Below are 22,686 nucleotides of genomic sequence, written 5' to 3'. Positions count from 1 at the left end.
GCAATTCACTTGCCTGGCCTCCCGAAGTGCTGGGATTACAGGGTGAGCCACTGAGACTGGCCTATTTTTATTTTAAAGATGTGAGGTAGAATTCAGAATTAGGTACATAAGTGGTCATTGTGCAGGTAAAGTTTGGGTACTCTTATTGATGTTGTGTGCCCCCCTCCTTCCCCTGGCAGTGTCCCACTATTGCCAATCCCTTTCTTATAGTATTATGATAAGTATTCAGGGTCTGCTTATGAGTGAGCACATGTAGTACTCAGATGTTTGTTTCTGTTACAAATCACAGAATATCATAGACTCTAAATCCATCCAAGTTGCTGCAAAGTCCATAATTTTGTTTTCTTTATGGCTGCATAATATTCCATTGTGTATATGTACCATATTTTCTTTACCCAGTACACCTTCAATGGGCAGCATGGTTGGTTCCATGTTTTTGCTATTGTGAATACTCCTACAATAAACATTCATGTGCAGGTATCCTTTCCATAGAATGACTTGAGTTCCTCTGGGTATATTCCCAGAAGGAGGATTGCTGGGTCATATGGAAGATCAATTTTTAGATCTTTTAGAAATTGCCACACTGTTTTCCATAGAGGTTGTACTAGTTTACACTCCCATCAACAGTGTAGAATTGTTCCCTTTTCTTCAATCCAATCTAGTATCTGTTGTTTTTTGAGTTATTGATGATGGCATCCTGACTGGAGTTAGGTGGTATCTCAGTGTGGTTTTAATTTACATTTCTTTGATGATTAGTAAGGATGAGCCTTTTATCATGTCTCTGTTGGTAGTTCATATATCTTCTTCTGAGAAGTGTCTATTTATATCTTTTGCACACTTTTTTTCCCAAACAAGCACAAGCACCAACAATGACTTTATTCACTGCTTCTGGATGCTAAGTAGGAGCAAAGGCACATGAAAGGGCACAAGGGATGGAGGCTATCAAGTCAGACAAGCTCAAGAGTCACACTGAAGCCAAAAACTTGTACCTGGAACAACTCTAGGAATCAGGGTGGATTCCTGTCTTTTGAACACTTTTTAATAGAGTTGTTTTTTTTTTTTTTTTTCCTTTTGGAACGTTTGAGTTCCTTGTAGATCCTGGATGTTAGGCCTTTGTCAGATATACAGTAGGCAAATATTTTTTCCCATTCTGTGGGCTGTCTTCCCACTCTCTTAATGATTTCTTTTGCTTTGCAGAAGCTCTTCAGTTTGGTGAGGTTCCACCTGTCTATCTTATCTTTTATGGCATTCACTTTTGGAGAGTTTATCAGGAATTGGTTGCCTATTCCAATTTCCATAATGCGTTTCCTACATTTTCTTCTAGGATCCTTATAGTTTTAGGTATTACATTTAAGACTTTGATCCATTTAGAGTTGATTTTTGTGTATGGTGATAGGTAAGAGTTCTGTTTCAATCTCCTGCATGTGGTTAGCTTGTTTTCCCAGCACCATTTACTGAATAGGTTCTTCCCTCTGCAGTGTTTGTCAGTGGAAGTTTGTCAAAGATGAGTTGGTTGAGAAATTGAGGTTTTGCTTCCAGAATCTATGTCCTGTTCCATTAGTTTTTATGCCTGTTTTTGTGCTAATACCATGCTGTTTTAATTATTGTAGCTTTTTAGAAGAGCTTGATGTCTGAAAGTGTGATACCTCCCACTTTGTTTCTTTTGCTAAGGATTGATTTGACTATTCATGATCTTTTATGTTTCCATATGAATTTCTGTATTGTTGTTTCCAGGTCTGAGAAGAATTATGTTGGTAATTTAATAGGTATTGTGTTATATCTGTAGATTGCCTTGGGTAGGATGGACGTCTTAACAATGTTAATTCTTCCAGGCCATGAGCATGGAATACTTTTGCATTTGTTTGTTTCTTCTTTGATTTCTTTGAGTAGTGTTTTGTAATTTTCTTTATTTTTTTTTTTCAGTTTTAACAAAGGATTTTATTTGATGATCCCTAAAAAGCAAACTCCAGAAAACAGCAACCCACTGCAAGAATAGTTCTATAATAAAATGCTTTGATCATCCTTTCCTCCTCACAAGGTGTGCCCTGCCATGTGTGCTTCAGCAGAAAGCAAACTCCTATGTGGAACACTGTGTGAACTGCACATGCACATGGCACTTGTCCTGTTATTCACCCTCCAAGCCACCAAGAGGAGCCTTTCTGCAGCCTCCCTCTTCTGATGAAAATTTACTGCAATTTTTTCATAGCAAAATATGTAAAGTTCCCAATCCCTTGCTCTTCCCACTTCAGTTATCTACTAGAAAAGTACAGAATTAAAAAACTTTTTCTCCAACTGTGATCAAAACCCTGAGTACTAAAGAACATCAGGGTTACCCTAAGTTCCTAGGTTATACACTTGGATATTTACAGAGGAGGTTGATTTGATTAGGACAGCTAACAAAACTGAAGGTCATACTATGCTGGAGTGAAGCATCCATCAACCTCACTGATCACAGGCCCTGTGGAGACCTATTAAGATAGAATCCCACATGCAGAGCTTATGTCAGAGACTGCAGCAGAGAGTGCTGGCACAGGCACACAAGAGTGCTGGTGAAGTCAGAGACAGAAACCTCCAAAATTTTAGTGCCATTTTCATTTAATAAGCCAGCAGTAGAGCACTTTAAAGACCTTGGTTGTGATGACATCACATTGCTGTAGGAAAACATTGGCATAGGATATCCTCTGGCTCACAGAACCCACTTCTCAGAGACTCAAGGCTGGGGAGTATAGCGGAGGTATTTCTTGTCAGACAGGAGCTCTTTGGTAAAGAGCTTTCTTTAGGGAAAAATTTTTGACTTCCTCTTCAGGGATGGTTGGAAGGACAATCACACTATTTCCATCCTTCCAATCAACTGGAGTGGCAACTCTCTTTTCCACTGTCAGATGGAGAGAAATGACTATCCTGAGAATCTCATAAAAGTTTCTGCCAGTGGAAGCTGGATAGAGGATAGACAACTTCAGTCTCTTATCAGGACCAAAAATAAACACCACCTGAGCTGTCACAGGCATGCCCTTTTCATCCTTCTCTGCTGGGTCCAGCATGCCCAGCAAGATGGCAAGGTCTTGATCTTTATCATCGATGATGGGAAAAGGTAACTTTTCTGTGGGCTCATTAACATTGTAAGCATTGATATCCTTACCCCAGACAAGATGATCCTCAACAATGTCAAAATTCTGGCACCAGCTTTGCAGCTCTGCCAACTTCTGTGATGCACATTGGAGTAAAGTCCTGAGGATGGGAGAAGAGGATGCCCCATGAGTCTCCCAGAAAGTCGTGGAAGTGGATGCGGCTGAGAGTGGTATTAGCCTTGAAGTTGGGAGCCACGTCCTGAGAAGCAGTCCCCCAGGCATGACGGCAGTGGCGATGGGGCTGGGAGGTTCTGGCCTGTAATTTTCATTGTAAAGGTCTTTCACTTCTCTGGTTAGAAAGATGTGAAGGTACTTCATTTTTTCTTTGTGGCTATTGTGAATGGGATTGTGCTTTTTATTTTGTTCTCTGTTTATAGTTAGTGTATAAGAATGTGACTGTCTTTTGCACTTTTTATACCCTGAGACTTTGCCTAAGTTCCTTATCAGTGCAAGGAGGTTTTTGACAGATTCTCTTGGGTTTTCAAGGTACAGCATCACAAAGGGGGGTAACTAAACTTCAGCTTTTCCTATTTGGATACCCCTGATTTCCTTCTCTTGTCTGATTTCCCTAGCAAGGACTTCCAACACTATGTTGAACAGGAGGGGTGAGAGTGGGCAGCCTTGTATTGCTTCAGTTTACCGAGTTCTAGTTTCTGTTTGTTTAGCAGTAGGTTGGCTGTGGGCTTATTGTAGATGGCTTTTTCTATTTTGAGGTATGTTCCTTCTGTGCCTAGGTGTTCAAGAGTTTTTTCAAGAAAGGATACTGGATTTTATCAAAAGCTTTTTCTGCATGAAAAGATATAATCATTGGCTCTTGTTTTTATATCTGTTGATGTATTTAATTACATTTATGGTCTTGTGGATGTGGAACCAACCCTGCAAGTAGGGATGAAACCTACTTGGTCATGGTGGATGATTTTTGAGATATGTTGTTGTATATAATTTTCTAGAATCTTGTGGGGAATTTTTGCTTCTATGTTCACCAGTGAAATTGGCCTGTAGTTCTCTTTTCTTGTTGTATCTTTACCCAGTTTGGGTATCGATGTAATGTTAGTTTCATAAAATGATTTGGGGAGAATTCTGTCTTTCTCAATTGCTTGGAATACTTTCAGTAGGATTGGTATCAGCTCCTCCTTGTATGTTTTGTAGAATTCTGATGGAAAACCATCCAGTTCAAGAGTTTTTCTTGGTGGGTATTTTTCTTATGATGAAGTTAATTTCCTGGGTAGTTACTGTTCTTTTTAGGGTCTCAATTTCTTCTTGTTTCAACTTTGGGAGACTGTGTGATGTCAGAAAGTCCTCCATTTCATTTAAGTTTCTGAATTTGTTCCATACAAGTGGACATAGTAATCTCTGATAATTTTTCATATTTCTTCAGGGTTGGTTGTGACTCGATCTTATTTCTCACAGTGTTTATTTGGGTTTTCTCTCTTTTCTTTGTCAATCTGGCTGGGGGTCCATCAATCTTGTTTATCTTTGCAAAGAACCAACTTTTTGTTTTGTTAATTTTTTTCTATGACATTTTTGTCTTCTATGTTCTGTATTTGGGCTTAATTTTGTTGATTTGGATTCTTCTGCTGAAGTGAAGGTTTTAGTGGTCTTTTTTTCAGCTCCTTTTGGTGTTCTGTTATGCTATTAACTTGTGATCATTCCATTTTCTTGGTGTGTGTTCATATGATATATGAATTCCTCTCTTAGTACTGCTAGTATGGCATCACAGAGGTTTTGGTAAGATGCTTCTTCATTTTCATTTGTTTCCAGAAATCTTTTAATTTCTGTTTTGATTTCTGTATTAACCCAGGAGTTGTTCAGTATCATGCTATTTAGTATCCATGTTTTTGTGAATTTTGGGGAAATTTTGTTGATTTTGATATTTATTTTCATTCCACTGTGTTCTGAGAAGGTGCATAACAGTATTTAGAGCTTATGAAATTTGTTTATGCTTGATTTATGGCCAAGAATGTGATCAGTCTTGGAGTACATTCTAAGCAGTGATGAGTAGAATGTTTATTTCATGATTGTTGGGTAAAGTGCTCTATAGGTGTCTATTAAGTTCATTTGGTCAAGCGTCATATCGAGGTTCCAGATCTCCTTGTTGATTTTTTTCCTCATTGTTCTATATAGGGTTGTTAGTGTGGTATTCACTTCCCCAGCTACAATAGTATTAGACTATCTTTTTTTTTAGTTTGCCTAGTAGTTGCTTTATAAATGCTGGTGATCCTGTGTTGGGTGCATATATATTTAGAATGAATACTTTTTGTTGGGTTGAGACTTTTTTCATTATGTAGTGGCCTTCTGTATCTTTTAAAGTTTTTGCTAGTTTAAAGGTTGTTTTGTCTGATATTAAGATTACAACTCCTGCCTTCTTTTGTGTTCTGTTCACCTCAAAAATTGTGTTTTATCCTTTAGCTTTGAATCTGTGAGAGTCCTTTGCATTGAGATGTGTTTCCTGGATGCAGCAAGTTGTGAGATTGTGTTTTTTAATCCAGTCTTTCATGCTATGTCTTTTCAATGGTCCATTTAGTTCATTCACATTCAGGCTGATTATTAAAATGTGAGAGTTTATCTCTGTCATGAAGCTCTTAAAATGTTTTTTGTTGTTGTTGCTTTTTTTTGGTTTCCTTTGATTTTGGGGTTGATATATGTGTGTTTTCAATTTTGCAGCCATGGTGAATGCTGTGTTTATTCTCTGTTTCCCTGTATTCTTGGAAAGAGCGTGGTTGTGCTTTTTTCCCTTTCATCTTTGTTTAAAACCTTCATAAGCATTTCTTGCAGAGCTGGTCTGGAGGCAGCATAAACTCTTTGAGATTAAATGTCTGGGAAGGATTTTAATTCTCCATTACTGAAGAATCTTAGCTTAGATGGGCAGGAAATTCTTGGTTGAAATTGTTTATTCTTGAGAACTTTGAAGATCAGACTCCAGTCTCTTCTAGCCTGTAGTGTTTCTGTAGATAAGTCTGCTGGTGTTCTTACTGGTCTCCCTGGTAGATAGTCTGACCTTTCTCACTGCCTTTAGGATTTTTTCTTTTATACCTACTTTGTGTAAGTGAATTACTATGTGACTAGGAGTTAGTTTTCTCATTTGATGTCTTCCAGGGGTTTTCTGAATCTCTTGTGTTTGGATGGTCATGTCTCTGATGAGATGAGGGACGTTTTGTTGGATAACTTCATGGAATGTTTGTTCTGAGATGGTCTCTGTCTCCTTTTCTGCCTCAGGAATGCTAATCAGGTATGTGTTTGGCCTATTAATATAATTGCATATCTCTAGGAGGCTTTGTTCTGTCTTTTAAAGCTTACTTTCTATGTTTTTAACAGTTTGGGATTGTTCCAGATTTTGATCTTATTTCATTTACTGTATTCTTCATTGCCATCATCTAAGTTATAAACTCTTTCTTTTTTTCTTTAGTTGAAGTATTTTTTTAAAGATATGTATTTTATTTTAAAGATATGGGGTACAATTCAGGATTAGGTATACATGTGAACATCATACAGGTAAAATTTGGGCCTCCCTTTAAACACTCATTCTGTCTTTCTTAATTTCTGCTTACCCTTTCCTTCAATGCCTTGATATCTGGATTTGTGGTTTGAGATCAGTTGTTCTGGGGGCTCTTCATTGCTTGAGTTACAAGGTCTATGTTCTCAGCTGCTGTCTTTCCAGGGGTCTGGAGGGCATCTGTGTTCTTTTTTTTTTTCAGGCTTCAGAAGGTATGTCTTAAATTATACTCCTGTATAATCTGCATTACAATAATCAGAATGACCCATAACTAAAAAAAAAGAAAGGAAAAGAAAAGAAAAGAAAATATAGCCTATAAAAAAAGTTAGTTAGAGACATCATTCCATAAGTTACTCAACAGTATATGGTCATCATTTATTTACAGTCTTGAGTAAGACAGAGTAGATTATGTGTTCTTCCCCCCCCATAATTTGTAACATAAGGATAATAGTAGTACCTAGATTATGTGTTCTTTTGTTGATGCTTCTTCATTTGTAATGTTTTTCCCCCTTTCCCCCCTCCCTCTTTAATCATTACTTAGTAATAGGGGGATAGCTTTTTCTTCTGTTTGCTCAATATCCTATTCTTCTTTATGTAGATCCTCTGAATTTGTTCAATTTTGAAGCTAAACTTGGGTTGGGGGCTGTGTGTCCTTTTGTAGTTTTGAGATTTGATTAAGGTATAATGAGGAGAGCTATGGTTCAGAAGCTATCTGAAGATCACAGTATCTATTGACTGTTGTGTGGACACCCTGGAACCCACTTCCCATCACCTTACAATCTATCCATGTGGTGGGAACATATGCATATCCCCCGAAACCAAAACGAGATAAAGAAAAGGAAGAGAATGGAGTAAAGAAGAAGGGAGATGAAAGGAAGATGAAGGGAAGGAAGGAGAAGACAGAAAATAGGCATACAAGCTAATGGATAAACAAAGAAACAAATAAAAACAAAAATAGAAACAAAGAGACATACAAACAACAAAACAACTTTGATGATGCATTTGCCTTCAAAAATACCCATACACAGGCAAAAAAACTAAAAAACAAAAACAAAAAAACAAAAACAATACCAGAAAAAAAGGAGGGGGCACATTAAGTTAGAAGACACATACAGAATGCTATGTATGGAAAGAGCAAAGCAACCCCCCCCCAAACAAACAAACAAAAAGCCCCCAAAAACAAACAAACAAAAAACTCCCTCTTGTGGCCATTTCTGGAATATTGGTTCCTTTCTTTTTTCTTTACTTGGTGGGTTCCAAGTACCCCCACTGCTTTTGGTTGCTGCCACAGTAGGAAGTGGGCTCTGGTCTCCATCCCCTCCCCTCAACTCTCAGTGCAGGCCAATTTGGTTGCTTTCAACAAGGGTCAGAGGCCCCACAGACCACTGAGGGAGGAGGATGAATCAGATCTGGACCCACCCCAACTATGTGTATTAGCTTAGGAATAGACGTATAAGTCAATGACATAAAATTGAGTGTCCAAAAATAAATCCTTACATTTATGGCTAACTGATTTTCAATAAGGGTTCCAAGATAATTCAATGGAGAGAGAACAGTCTCAAAAATTGGTGCTAGGACAACTGGATATACACATGCAAAGAATGAAGTTGGATCCCTCTCTCTCATCATATACAAAAATTACCTCAAAATGGGCCATTGGCTTAAATTTAAAAGATAAAACTACAAAATTATCTGAGAAAAACATAGGCATAAATCTTTGTGTTGTTGGGTTAGGTAATTATTTTCTTAGGTATGTTACCAAAAAAAAAAAAAAAACACACTCACATACACATACACACGAATAAATAGATTGGACATCATCAGCATCAAAATCTTCTTTGCTGCAAATGACAGCATCAAGAAAAGTGAAAAGCAATCTACACAATGGGAAAAATATTTGCAAATCAGATATCTGATAATAAGCTTACATTCATAATGTTAAAAAAATTCTTATAACTCAATAGCAACAAAAAGGACAAATAACGCAACAAAAAAGGGAAAATAATTTGAATAAACATTTCTTCAAAAAAGATTGACAAATGCCCAATAATCACATGAAGAAGTGCTCAATATCATTAGTTATTAGGAAAGTGCAAATCAAAGTCACAGTGAGATACTACTTTATACTGCCTAGAATGGCTAAAATAAAGGAGATAGGGGATAACATGTGTTGGCCAGGATGCAGACAATTTGAAATCCTAATATATTACTGGTGACATTATAAAATAGGGCAGTTACCTTGGAAAACAGTCTATCAATTCTCCTCAAAGAGTCATATAATTGAGTAATTTCACTCGTTGGTAATGTTAGGATCTATCTGAATTGTGTTCTCCTAAAATTCGTATGTTGAAGCCCTAACCTTCAATATGACTTTATTTAGAAATGGGGCCTTTAATGAGGTAATTAAGATAAAATGAGGTCATAAGAGTGGATCCCTAATCTGAAAAGACAGGTGTCTTTACAATAAGAGAAAGAGACACTAATGTTCTTTCTTTCTTTGTGTGCACACAGAGAGAAGGCTTTGCGAGAACACACTGAAAAGGTGGCCATCGGCAAGCCAAGAAGAAAGGCATTGCCAGACATCAACCCTGTTGGTATCTTGACCTTGGACTAAGAAAATACATTTCCGTTTTTTAAGCCACCCAGCCTGTGATATTTTGTTGTGGTAGCCTGAGCAGACGAACACAGATACACGATCAAGGGAAATGAATACATATGTTCGCATAAGAAATGTGTACATGAATGTTCATAATAGCATTATGGTATTATCCCCATAGTGGAAACAACCTAAATGTCCACCAACTGATGAATGCTTAAGCAGATGTGGTATAGTCATACAATTGGATGTTATTCAGTAATAAAAAGAAGTAAAGTACTCAAACATGCTACAACATGAATGAGTTACTCATGGATGAAAATCAAGCAAAGTGAAAGAGGCCAGCCACAAAAAACCACACATTATATGATTCAATTTATATGGAATGCCCATAATACATAGAGATGGAAAGTAAATTTGGGAGGGGGTGATAATATTATCCTAACATTTGTTAGTGGTGATAGTCGCACAACTATGTGCATTTAAAAAAAAAACCCTACTTAATTATATTCCTTAAAAGAGTGACTTTTATGGTATATGGATTATACTTTAACCACACTGTTGTAAAACACAATGAAAAAGGCTATAAAAGTATATTTCTACCTCAGATCTGTGATCTCTCTGAGAAAAGGGAGGAAATTTAATAATCTGGGTTACTCCAAAAGCTGGTACAATGTCAGGATACTTTTTTACAGAAATATTTTAAATGAACAGTTGCATAGGTTGCCATATGTACTTTTCTTCATATTCTCAATTGTTTTTGCTATGTATAATCTCCCTAATGTAGGCAGGTAGAAAACATTAAATCGAGACTTATTTAGTCTCTTTTTAAAATAACTTTTTGCCAAAGGAATGATTACTATAGTTGGATTATAATACATCTCATTGCAGTCTAATATTTATTCAGCACCAGGGTGGCTTTTGAAAAGAAGGGAATGTGGATGTGGTTTCATCCTGTGTTTTTTATAGAATTTGGAAATTCCTAAATTCCAGAAATGCAAGGGTTCTCAATCCTCTCTTCAAATTTCAATCTTCTGGAGGAACTTTTCTAAATACCTGAGCTTAGGCTCCACCCCTAATTCTCAGCCAATTGATTGAGAATCACTGTTTAGCTGGAATCAGGGGTCAATAGGAAGTTCTACCCTTGATTGTGATTGCTGTGACTCTTTCAGAGAATCTGTTGTAGAGCAATACTTTTCAAACTGTAATGTGCGTATAAATCCATTGAAGATGTCCTTAAAATGCAGATTCCGATTCAGTAAGCCTGGGATGGGGTCTTTATATAACTGCTTTCAAAAAAGCTCCCCAGTGATGTTCAGCTGATGATTCAAAGACAACACTTTTAGTAGTAAGGGTTGTGGAATATATTTTAAAATATTCAGGAGTGGAAGCATGGTTAGTAAGAAAAAAGAAATAATGCAAATTATATAATTAGACAAAGGGATTAATGAAGAGAGGGAAGGAAGTAATTTTTTAGACATTAACTTTCGTCTGGTGAAAGTTTTATTTATTTATTTTTTTGAGTTGGGGATCTCACTCCATTGTCCAGGCTGGAGTGCAGTGGCACACTCACGACCACTCCAGTGTTCTCCTGTTGGGCTCGGCTATCCCTCCACTTTAGCCTTCCAAGTAGCTGGAACTATAGGTGCGTACCACCATGCCTTGCTAATTTTTGATTTTTATTGTAGAGAAGAGGTCTCATCAAGTTGCCCAGGCTGATCTTGAACCTGTGGGCTCAGGCAATTCACTCGCCTTGGCCTCTCAAAGTGCTGGAATTACAGGCTGAGCCACAGAGCCTGGCCTGGTGAAAGTTTTCATTGATTTGACTATCATTTAACAGTTAGTCCAACCAGTTCATGTTGGTTGACGTCACATTCTTTCATGAAAATTATTTTCATTTAATCTACAGGATATATAGAATACAGATTGTTACAGCGTTTGTGTGGTTTCTTGAGGTATTGTTCCAACTATCAAGAATAATAGAATCTACTGAGGAAATATGAAGAAATATATTTATTTTATTTAAAATGAATTATTGACAACTATGTGCTGGGCACTGTGTTGGGTTATGAAATTACAGAAATTAATAAAGCATAGTTCCTGCTCACAAGGAATTTACAATTCAATAAGAATGAGAGGCATGTGGAGGCACAGATACATTTGTAAACAGTTACTTATAATACAAGAGAGAATGTAAGACATTAAATAGAAGAATAAGTAATATGCTATGGATGAGGTAATTAATTCTGCTTGGGAAAAGCCTTCATTGAAAACATAGCATTTAGCATCTTGAAGTGCCGTTTTTGAAAAGTTCACATTTATGTCCCAGTTTTGAAACTCTTTACTGTCAGGGAACTCTTAGTGTAAACTTATTTGTGAATAACTAATATCACAGACCGCTTTTAGAAACCTCCTAGAACTTTCTTCAAGGCATCCTTCATTTCTTTATTCCGGAGGCTGTAGATCATGGGGTTGAAAAAAGGGGTTAAAACTGAGTAGAACAAAGTTGTGGACTTCTGCATGCCCTCTGCTTGTCCTGATCCTGGACTCACATACGTCATCATGACTGAACCGTAAAATAAAAACACGACAGCCAAGTGTGAAGAGCAGGTGGAGAAGGCCTTATTCCGGCCAGTGGCAGAGGGCACCTGCATCACAGACCTCAGCACCAGGGTGTAGGAGCCAAGAATGTAGAAAAAGGTGGCAAAGATGAGGAGAGAGCTCATAGTGCCACATGTGAGAACGGTCCCTGGAATTGGGACACAGGATGAAGCCAGGGCCAGCAGGGGACCAAGGTCACATAGAAAGTCATCAATTGTGTTTGGGCCACAAAATGGCAGTTGGGTAATGAGTATCACTGGGATTAGAAACCAGAGGAAACCATAGACCCAGCAAAAGACAACCAGGCTACTATAGAACTTAGAAGTCATGACGGTGGGGTAGCGGAGGGGGCGGCAGATTGCCAGGAAACGGTCATAGGCCATGATGGAGAGAAATAAGCATTCAGTTGTACCCAGTGAGAAGAAGAAGTACAACTGGAGGAGGCACCGAGCAAAGGAGATGGTTTTGGTCTTGGAGAGGAAGTTGGCCAGCATGTTGGGAACATCAGAGTTGATGTAGCATATCTCCAGGAAGGAGAAGTTGGCCAGCAGAATGTACATGGGGGTGTGGAGCCGGTGGTCCCAGCGCACTGCACACACAATGGCCATGTTTCCAAGGAGAGTCAGGATGTAGATTACAAGGAATATGGAAAAGAGGAAGACTTGTATTTCCCACCGGCAAGGGAAGCCCAAGAGGATGAAGTCATTCACAGTATGGGTGATATTTCTGGCTTCTGAGGTCATTTTCTTCCATCCTGTGAGGATTGCAGTACAGATTATGTGTCCAGAGAAAGTTATGCCTCCTGATTCCTTCACAGGAGAGTGAGCGTACCATCTGGTCATAGGGCAGATGGTATAGACTAGAACAGTGGTTTCTTTTTTTATTGGGCACGCCAGCAATACAGTTTTTGCATATACACGTCTACACATGACTATTCACTTATAAAATATATGTAAACTACTGTCCATTGATATAGTAAATATTGGTAAAGCTTTTATTTTTTTGAGTTGCAGTCTCACTCTGTCGCCCAGACTGGAGTGCAGTGGCCACTTCCGGCCACCGCAGCCTCGCCTGCTGGGCTCTAGCAATCCTTACACCTCAGCCTTTCAAGTAGCCGGAATTACAGGCATGCGCTACAATGCCCAGCTGATTTTTTGATTTATTGTAGATATGAGGTCTGGCTGCCCAGGTGGGTCTCAAACCCGTGGGCTCAGGCAATCCACTCACCTCAGCCTCCCAAAGGCGCGGGATTACAGGCTGAGCCACCGAGCCCGGCTTGGTAAAGCTTTTTGAAAATGTTTTCTTGGCATTAAAATAAAAATATAAATTAAAATATTTATTTTCCGCATTGCTCTGTGGGTTGCCAGGTGCAACCAACTTTGGAAAACACTGGTGTAGACAATACAGATGGGTGGCTGGCTAAAGCTAAACTGAGATGTCATTGTTAATACTACCCAAGTGACATAAAAGAGAGAACAAGAAGCTTAAGAAATCAAATATGAAAATAACCCCCTAGTGACAAAGTGACTTTAAGCAAGTTACAACTTAGCTACATTCAGTGACCATTTCTAGGCCATTATCAGTAGCTATCTGCTGTCTGGGCTCTGAATTTCAGTACTATCAGAATCATACAGGGAAGACTTCGAAAAGTAGAGATTCCTGGGATCCAACCTGGGTTTGGGATTCACCAGTGTGGCAAGCATGGGCTTTGGAGACATTACAGATTGAATGACAGAGCCATTGAAGCCTGGCTCTATCTCTTAGTAAGCAGTGTGTCCTCAGAAAAGGACTTAACCACTGAGACTACATTATTTTTTTCTGTGAAATGTGAATAATAATACATGTATAATAAAGTTGACATGAGAATTGCATAGAACAATGTGCATATGCAAAAGCAGTTTTCAGATTACAAAATGTTGCAGAAATATGAACTATTGTAAACTGTTTGGAAATTATTATACTAGATGCTACACCCCCTTTCAAGTTTATAAATTAAACTGACTTCAAAATACAAAATAATTTTTTTATATCTATAGAATTTTAGCCATGTGACAGGTTAAGTACATGTGTGGTGTGTGTGCATGTGTGTATATATATATGTGTGTGTGTAGATAGATAGACAGACAGACAGATAGGAGAGTACTCCCAAGTCCTCTCAGACTACACTAAAGATGTAACTCTGTCATCATACACTTACTTTTTAAGATGGTTTTAAGGGAAGAAATGGGATAATGTAGGTCACAGGATACAAAGCAGCAAATATGTAGAATGAACAAGTAAAATCTAAAGCACAACATGAAGACTATAGTTTATAGTAATAATGTATTGTATTCAGTAGTTTTGCTAAATGAGTAGATTATAGCTGCTTTTGTGGGGGTGGGGTGAGGAACAGGTAATAGTGAAGTAATGAATATGTAAATTTGTACTACTATTGTAATTACTTTGCTATATATCTTATACAACATTATGTTGTAAACCTTAAATATAATATCCACAGTAAATTTTATTAAAAAAGAGACCTTTTTTTGGCCCACCAGACACACCACAGTTCTCATTTTCTTCCTTATCCCTGGAAAGGATACCATTACAGCCTTAAAAGATACGACCATTTCCTGATGGTTACACTGTAGTTTGTGGTAAGGTCACCCGAGATTCAATCTGCAAAACTTCCTGGGTGATTCCTCCTCACATTGGCCTCTTCTCACCCTGCTCTTCCGTGGGACTTCCTGTGGAAGTCAGAATCAAACTGTACACTCATATGACCACAGCAGAGCAGTACCAAAAAAATCATTTCCAGGGATTTCTGAAAGAACTAAAAATAGATCTACCATTTGACTCTGTAGTCCCCAACTGTGTGTACACCCAAAGAAGCATAAATTGTTCCACCAAAAAGACACCTGCATTTGTATGTTTATCACAGCACTATTCACAATAGCAAAAACATGGAACCAACCCAGGTGCCCATCAGTGGTGGACTGGATGAAAAAAATGTGGTACATACATAACAAGGAATACTATGCAGCCAGAAAAAAGAATGAAGTCACGTCCTTTGCAGCAACATGAATGCAGCTGTGGGTCCTCATTTAAAGACATCATCACAAAAACAAAAAAACCGAGCATCACCTAGTCTCACTCACACGTGGGAACTAAACACTGGGCACACATGGTACAAGGATGGGTACAACAGACACTGAGCAGGAGGGGAATTAAGGGCTGCAAAACCACCCATTGGGCACCATGCTCACCAGTAGAGACTGGTGGGTGAACTCACCAAAAGCCCAAACTTTGCCATCCAGCAATAGACCTATGTAACATCTTCACATGTACCCCTTGATTCTAAAATAAAATTATAAAAAGTACTGGAAAAAAGTCATTATTTCAAAACAGGCAGCCCTGTGGAAGTCAAGTTTCAACGCAACATTTTCCCCCTCTGGCATTCTTTGGTTTAGTGATTTATTCAGCTCTGGAGAAATCTGGCTATGTACTGTGAATACAGGGAAGTAGAAAGAAGTCTCTCTAAAATTTGGACCTTGATATAGGCCAAAGTGTAGCTGAGAAGAGGTTTGGAATATGGACCTGTTTCACCTCTTTCCCCCTCTAGAATTCCAGAGCTCAAATGCTGTCCACTTTTTCTTAAAAACATCAGTTCTCTAGGAAAAAGTTCAATAAACTCCTGCATAAATTTAACTCCCAACATCTGTTAAGATCTGAGCAGTTTTCCTTTGCCATGTTATCATGCACAACAGGGCACATGACCAGATGGCACACACACCAGATTTACTGGAGAAACATTTACTCATGAGCCCAGGACCAGGACCACAGGCACATAGGCTCCCTTTCCTCATCATAACCACAGCAACACACAGAAATCTAGAACATCAGAGTCCAAGTGGAACACTCCCAACATTTGGGCTGTGGGATTTTTTTAGCTGCATGACTGAGAAAGCACTAACTCCTCTCAAAATGAAGAAAACTTGACTCCAGTTCTATTTCTAGACTGAGAGTGTGTAGCTGGAGTTGAGGAGATAACAGCTCTTCTCTTGGTGTGATTGGTGGCTGTGGGTCAAGGTTTGCAGTTGCAGCTGTAAAAGATGAATAAGTAATAGTAGGATTTTCTATATCCGCAAGTGATGGAGAAAGTGATTGCCTTAAGTGCTGGTCAATAACTTGCTTTCATTTCCACAGAGCTTTGCAGAGTTGTAACTTCGTTTTCTAGAAGGGTGGTTTGGAGGGGATCAGTTTTGGACTGGTTAACCTTTATGTGTAATGTGTATTATATTTTTGACTTTCTTAATTACTCTATGGGGGAGCCATAGCAGAGATGATCGCCTTCACTACATATACGAAGAGATAAAGGCTCTAAGAGTTTAAATGCCTGAGTTTCCGAACTAGTAAGTGACAGAATCAGGACAAGAGTCCATGCTTTTTGGCTCCTCCTCTTCCTTTTTTTTTTTTTTTAAACAATTTTCTCACTATTTTTAAAGGCTTCTAATGTCAATGTGTCTAAAATGCTGCCATCCCAGAAAAAGTTCATGGAACTAATAACATTAATCACTGTTGGTGCTATAGATACCACCACGTCATCTGAGGGGAAGGAGGTAGAGTCTTCCAAATACCTCTTAAATCATACCACTTAGGTGGAATTAAGGTTTTTTTCTTTTGTTTTCATTTTTACATGGATATCTTATTTTTGTAATAAGAACAGTAAAAAAGCATACAAGTACTACATACTACAAAACATAGTTCAACTTCAAGGGTTTAACTTAATTTATCCTTCAACGTGGTTGTAAAATGGCATCAACTGATGGTTGAAAATGAGAGCTGCTGCAAATACTATGTTATCACGGTAGTTCAAAAAGAGGTTGTCCTTCTCAAATAAACTGAATTGAGAAGGGCAGAACAGGCAATTATCTGTAGGGTTATTTTACTCTTACTTGATTTTTATCATATACAATATTCGGCTCCTTTTAATTATCTATAACCTAAGGCAGATCATCCTTTATTCATTTATTCAAAATCAAGATAAATTTAAATTTAATTTTTTAACAAAAATTAAAATAGAAAGAAAGAGAAGACACTAAGAAACAATGGGAAGCACTGATGAGACTTGTAAAGTGATAGAGTCAATTGTTTCTTTGCATTTTGAGGTGTTATGACTCTATTTGTTAGATATGTTATCCTCTTTTCTCCCACTGCCTGCTTTATCCCTCATTTTCTACTTGTTTTTGTAGCACAAAGGACAATTTATTCAATGTGTTATGTCCTAGGGAACGCCATAAGGGAATATGACTTTGCCCCTTGTTCAACTGTTTCCTCTTGTATTCTGGAGAAAATAAACTGTCCTTCTATTTCTTATAATGTGTTTTTCAAGTTCACTGGCCTCAGATAAATCATAGACTAGGGTGGAGTGTTAAAAATCACATTTTCTTCTAGATGTGAACTCACTGAATCTTGTAGCTGGAAGAGTCTTCAGCCGTTTTCCAGTTTTTCTTCTACCGGCAGCAAACGCCCCTCTCTTCCAGTTAATTATCGAGCTTCTCCTGAAATGATAAATGACAAATGGGAAGGTAGAAGAGAAACTTGAAAATCAATTAACAAAGGAAGGCAGGGCAGTCTTCAGAGCAATTTTCATTTTTAAAAGTTGCTTATTATAATATTATTGTAATAAGCTTCCTTGTTCTGCCTTACATTTCTGAGTCACTTTTCCATTTTGATTTGTTGTTGTGGTCTTCTGCCTCAAGGAGAGAAATTAACACTTATTATGTACCCATCATATGCACATACTCTGTTGGAATTTTGAACAGGCATTACCTTTTTTATTTTTCCAACAATTACAGGAGTAATAATTGAGCCATAAGAAGAATAAGTAAACCATCCAGATGTGCAGACAATAAGTGGCAGTGCTGGACAAGACTTGTTCTTTCTACTGTATTTTACTGATGTTCAATATAAGTTTACCCAGCAGCACTTAAAATATTTGAGGAAGGTGCCCGAGTCCTATTAAAATTTTCTCTATTTAGACTAAGTACTCTTGGTTTCTTCTATTGACTATGGCATAATTCCAGATGCTCATCATCCTGGTTGCCTTCCTTTGATTGCTGATGTTTTTCTGAAAATGTGATGTTTCTAGAACTGAATACAGTACTCCTCATGCTGTGTGATTGACAAGAGCAAAGGTACTATAACATCTTTTGCTCTAGAGAGTCATACAGACTTAAGCAGATGTTGCTTTTGAGGGAGTTACCTTATTTTTGGCTTTTTTTGAGGTTTTGCATTTTACTACATTCCTTAGAGTTTGTTCACAAGAACTTTAAAATCAGATGGGCCCTGATGTTTGTGCTGTTGAGTTTTTGAAGTGAGAGAGGTTAATGATTGAATTTCACCAATGGTTTCAGTCTATCAAGATTTTTAAGACTTTGCACTGATTTTCATAATATTAACTTTCTTTTCTATTTTTATTGCCTATGAATTTTGATAAACATTTCTTGTGTGCTACATCTAAATTTGAGCAAAAATATGTAGAACATGAGAAAATGCTTTTCAGCTCACTTTAAACATTTTCTATGTTAACATCTATTATTATTACCGATTGTATACAGATAGCTCAGCTGAAAATAAATGGCACAAATGTGGTCTGAATGACATTATATGTTTGGAAAACATTCTGGCATGCATTATTGTATGGTTTATGAAAAATTTAGAAGTAGCTTTTGGACTTTACCTCTATGGCATGAAAAGAGCAGTACCTTGCTAAACTTCAGTTTCTAAAAGTTTTCTTTAATTCTCTAGGTTTCTTTAAATAAATCAATAATTGTTTTGAAATTGCATCTGTATATTCTCTCAGCACCCTGGAATATAATTTACCTAGGTGTGGGAAACTTATGCTATTTAAATAATTGAGTTTTACCTGATTTTCATGTCAATTTTCTTTTACCCTTTTGTTCCTCCTTCTTTGGAATGGAGATTATTTTTTCTGAGTAGTTCATATTCTAATTTATGATGGATCCAGTGCCTCTCTCTTCAGAAGGCAGGAGATGGCTTAGTTAATTTTGCTCATCTTTGTGTCATCTTATAAACCTTGTAAACAACAAGACTCTCTCACCACAATTCTACCAGTTGAGGTTTAAAGGGCCTTTTAATTTATATCTTAGTTCAGGGAAAAGCTCGCCAAATTTCTTAGAGAAACTCATTCTTTCTTTATAACCACTTTATTTGACCTTCTCTCTGTCTCTGTGTCTGTTTCTGCATCTCTCTTTCTCTACATATATATATATGGAAATATATATCCATATTTTATGATTACTTCTAAGATGATAAGGTAACTTGAAATTTCTGATATAGGATATTTTAAAACTACCTACAATATTACTTATCTTATATAATTTCAGAACTTGCATAAAGAGTAAGATTTAATAACCTATTTTCAGTAAAACTTTAAAAAAATAAATGCATTAGTTTTCTGGATAGAGTTCATCATGAATTTTAGTTCATTTTCTACTAAATGTTACTTTACAACCATTTATTGAACAATTGTGTGATCGGTACAATCTTTTCGGGCTTATCTTCTAAATTTTTCTTTGCTTTATGGATGATTACCAGCCTAAGCCACTTCAAAAATTCAACAAAAGTTTTGTGAGTACCTACTGTTTTTTTGGTATACTTTTCAATACAATGGGTGTTTTGGAACATATATTTATATACTTTCATGATGAAATGCCTTTACAATTAGAAATATTATTCTTTTCAATAAAATTAATGAGCATTTTAAGAAGTGAATATGAAATTTCAGTGTACATTGTGGGAGTTAAGTCTAGAACTTTCACATTTCTAATTAAGATTATTAATTTAAATATAAAATATATAATTTATCTTTTGCTTTTATTATTTCATTTTATTTGATTTTTAAAGCAGGATTTATTGAGAGGGCAGAAAAGCTCCCACAGCAGGAGGGGACCCAAAGGGGTTGCTCTATCTTTTGCTTTTAAATTAGCAAAGATGAATAATCATAATACTGGGGTTAGTGACGGTGCAAGAAAATGACACTCAGAAAAACTGTTGGAGAGAATATAAACCTATAAAAAAATTTCTGGCAGCAAGTTTAGAGCTTTAAAAACATTTATACCCATTAAATAAAAATTAGACATGTAGAAAAAATTAATAATATAGAAGCTCATCATGGAAGTGCAGAAGAAATTCCTGGGGAGTACGTTAAAACATGGATTCTGACTCTGAAGGAATAGATGGACCTTAGGATTCTAAATTTCTAATAAGCAGTAAGCTAATGTTCATTCTTTGAGCAGCAAAGGTTTATATTGTTCTAAATACTTTATAGAGTTTTTTGCCTAGAGAATTTGTGTAGTTTTTAAATACACATTTTTGTAGAAAGCATAACAAATGCAAAGCAATAAAATAATTCCTGGGAAGAAATAAAACTTACAATTAATGGGGGCAAGTATTGCAGGGTCAGATGACCAGTTTTGTGCTTTTCTTCTTTGCACCTGTTTATAGTTCCTAAAATTTTTGTGAACAACATATATTTCCCTTATAATCTAAAAAATAATCATTATAAAATATTGTGTATGGAGGTATTCACTCTTCTGGATCTTCTACTTAAAGACTTTTTGTAGCCTTTGTTATTCCTAAAATGTTCCAAGGTGCTAGGAAGCCCCTATTGTGCCATGTTTGACTTACTGTGTAGGATATTATTTCCCCTTTATTTGCTACTTGGATTTAAAGTCAACAAAATCAGACTCAGTGCCAGCAAGTGTTGAGGAGAAAAAGAGAATTCTCAGCAAGGTAGTCTAAAAGCTGTATTTTACTTTTGGAAAGATACTATTTCATAAACTTAGGCAGGAGTTAGAAGTAAAGCTTAAACATTTGAATGCAACATTTTGAGAAGCGATAACTATCAGCTTCTGGAAAAGATTTGTGTAGTTACACTCTTTCACTGGAAAAATTAATATCTTAACCTCAATCTTGTTTTCTTCCCTAAAAGAAACAAAAACAAAAATGGCATTAGTTTGCATTTTGGGTTTTACTCTACTTCAGTAAATTTTACTTAAAAGAGAGTACAGTAGTTTAGAGTAAAGATAAAAAACCATGACAATAATAGAAAAGATTAAATGAGGATGATAGAATTATCTTTAAGATTTTTGTTTGCTTTTCCAATCCATATAATCTGAAACTAATTATTTATTTGAAAGCTAGAAACTGTAAAGTAGAGGGTACTTTCTTAAACTCACATTTTTCATATTCAGAATATAACATATTTTTCTTCATCCCACCTTCATGAAATACAAGCATCTGCATTTTGCTGAGGGAGTTAATTCAGGCACTGATTGGGAACAGGGGACAATGTCTGCAGATAAGTCTTTCCCCTGCTCTTCATTTCCCTTGGATCTCAGAGCTCTGTCCCTTGTGCTTACACTTTGAGTGCATTTGGGGAATTTTTTCATTGCTCCCCACTCTCATCTCTGTCCTCACCCTAGGCAATGACAAGCTCAGATTCTTCACTTGGCACTGGTGAAACTATTGCAAGGCCAAAGCCAGCTTCCCTAAAGGGAGAATCTCTTTACTGAGATTCCGTCTGCTGATTGAACATACCCCAAAGACCCATCCTTTGATGAGTTTATTTCAAACATCTGGTACTCTTTATGTTTCACACTCTGCCAGTTTGGCATGCAATTCTGAGTCTCTGTCTCTGAGTAAAGGACAGACTATTTTGCTTACTCATTTTTAAATTCATTATATGGATCCACGTCTCTGGCTGACTTTTTATTTTGTCATATAAATATTATCAGCTAATATTTATTAAAAGCTTGTTATGTTCCAGGCACTGAGATAAATAACTTTTTTTTTTTTTTTTTTGAGTTGGAGTCTCACTCTGTCACCCAGACTGGAGTGTAGTGGCCACTCCCGGCCACTGCAGCCTTGATTTGCTGGGCTCCAGCGATCCTTCCACCTCAGCCTTCCAAGTAGCCAGAACTACAGGTGCGTGCTACCATGCCCGGCTAATTTTTTTGATTTATTGTAGAGATGAGGTCTCACCAAGTTGCCCAGGCGGGTCTCGAACCCTTGGGCTCAGGCAATTCACTCACCTCGGCCTCCCGAAGTGTGGGATTACATGCTGAGCCACCAAGCCCGGCCAATGAATAACCTTTATAAATTCATTTAATTTCCTTAATAATCTAGTGAGTTAGATATTACTGTTATCTTCATTTTATACATGAGGTCATTGAAGCTTAAATAAATAATTTGCCCAAGGTCTCACATTTTATAAAGGAAAATGTCAATATCTGAATTCAGTTCTCTTTGAGAGACGACTCTGTTCTTAAATATTACAATGTTTACATCTTGACTTGCAGGGAAGAAAAAGAATAGTTATTGATAACTCATCTCATTCCAGGCACTATTACAAATTCTTACATGTAAGTCACTTTTTAAAATCAAGAGGATTTAAAAAAATTATTATTTTAAAGATGTGGGGTACAATTCAGGAGTAGGTAATAAGTCATCAATGTCAGGTTAAGTCTGTGCCACCCACTGGTTTTCACTTAGCATGGTTTAAAATCAGGTACCCTTATTGATGTTATTTGCCTGTCTCTCCATCTCTCTCCTGGCAGTATCCCTCTAGCTACCGCTGTTGCAACTTTTCAAAACTGGATTTTTTCTTCTGATTATCAATGTAATGTGCAAAACTTTGGAAGATTCAGAAAAGTTAAGTAAAACCAAAAATTACTGATAATTTTACCAAGCAGACATACATTTAGATAAAAACTTGGCATATTTCCTCTGATCTTTTTTGTCTTAGCCATTTTTCTTTACATATTGAAAATCATATAGTATTTAAATTTTAGTGTCCTTGTTAC

At 37.0% G+C, this 22,686-nt stretch overlaps 1 protein-coding gene and 1 pseudogene across 1 annotated transcript; both read right to left on the bottom strand.

The window, feature by feature from the left end:
* Positions 1–2,710: 2,710 nt before the first annotated feature.
* LOC103264029 lies at positions 2,711–3,350 on the bottom strand (annotated as a pseudogene).
* Positions 3,351–11,619: 8,269 nt separating this feature from the next.
* Positions 11,620–12,561, bottom strand: LOC103264042 (olfactory receptor 11H6-like). Its single transcript, XM_008061700.2, has one exon. It carries the CDS (start codon positions 12,559–12,561, stop codon positions 11,620–11,622), a length of 942 nt encoding a protein of 313 aa, XP_008059891.2.
* Positions 12,562–22,686: the final 10,125 nt, after the last annotated feature.

The sequence above is a fragment of the Carlito syrichta genome, unplaced genomic scaffold (assembly GCF_000164805.1).
Source record: "Carlito syrichta isolate Samal-C Ts95f unplaced genomic scaffold, Tarsius_syrichta-2.0.1 Scaffold305452, whole genome shotgun sequence".
In the NCBI taxonomy this organism is placed as follows: Eukaryota; Metazoa; Chordata; class Mammalia; order Primates; family Tarsiidae; genus Carlito; species Carlito syrichta.
This window is presented reverse-complemented; position numbering and strand designations above follow the sequence as displayed.

Coding starts and splice junctions, on each gene's coding strand:
- LOC103264042 (XM_008061700.2), bottom strand. CDS start 12,561: ATGACCTCAGAAGCCAGAAATATCACCCATACTGTGAATGACTTCATC.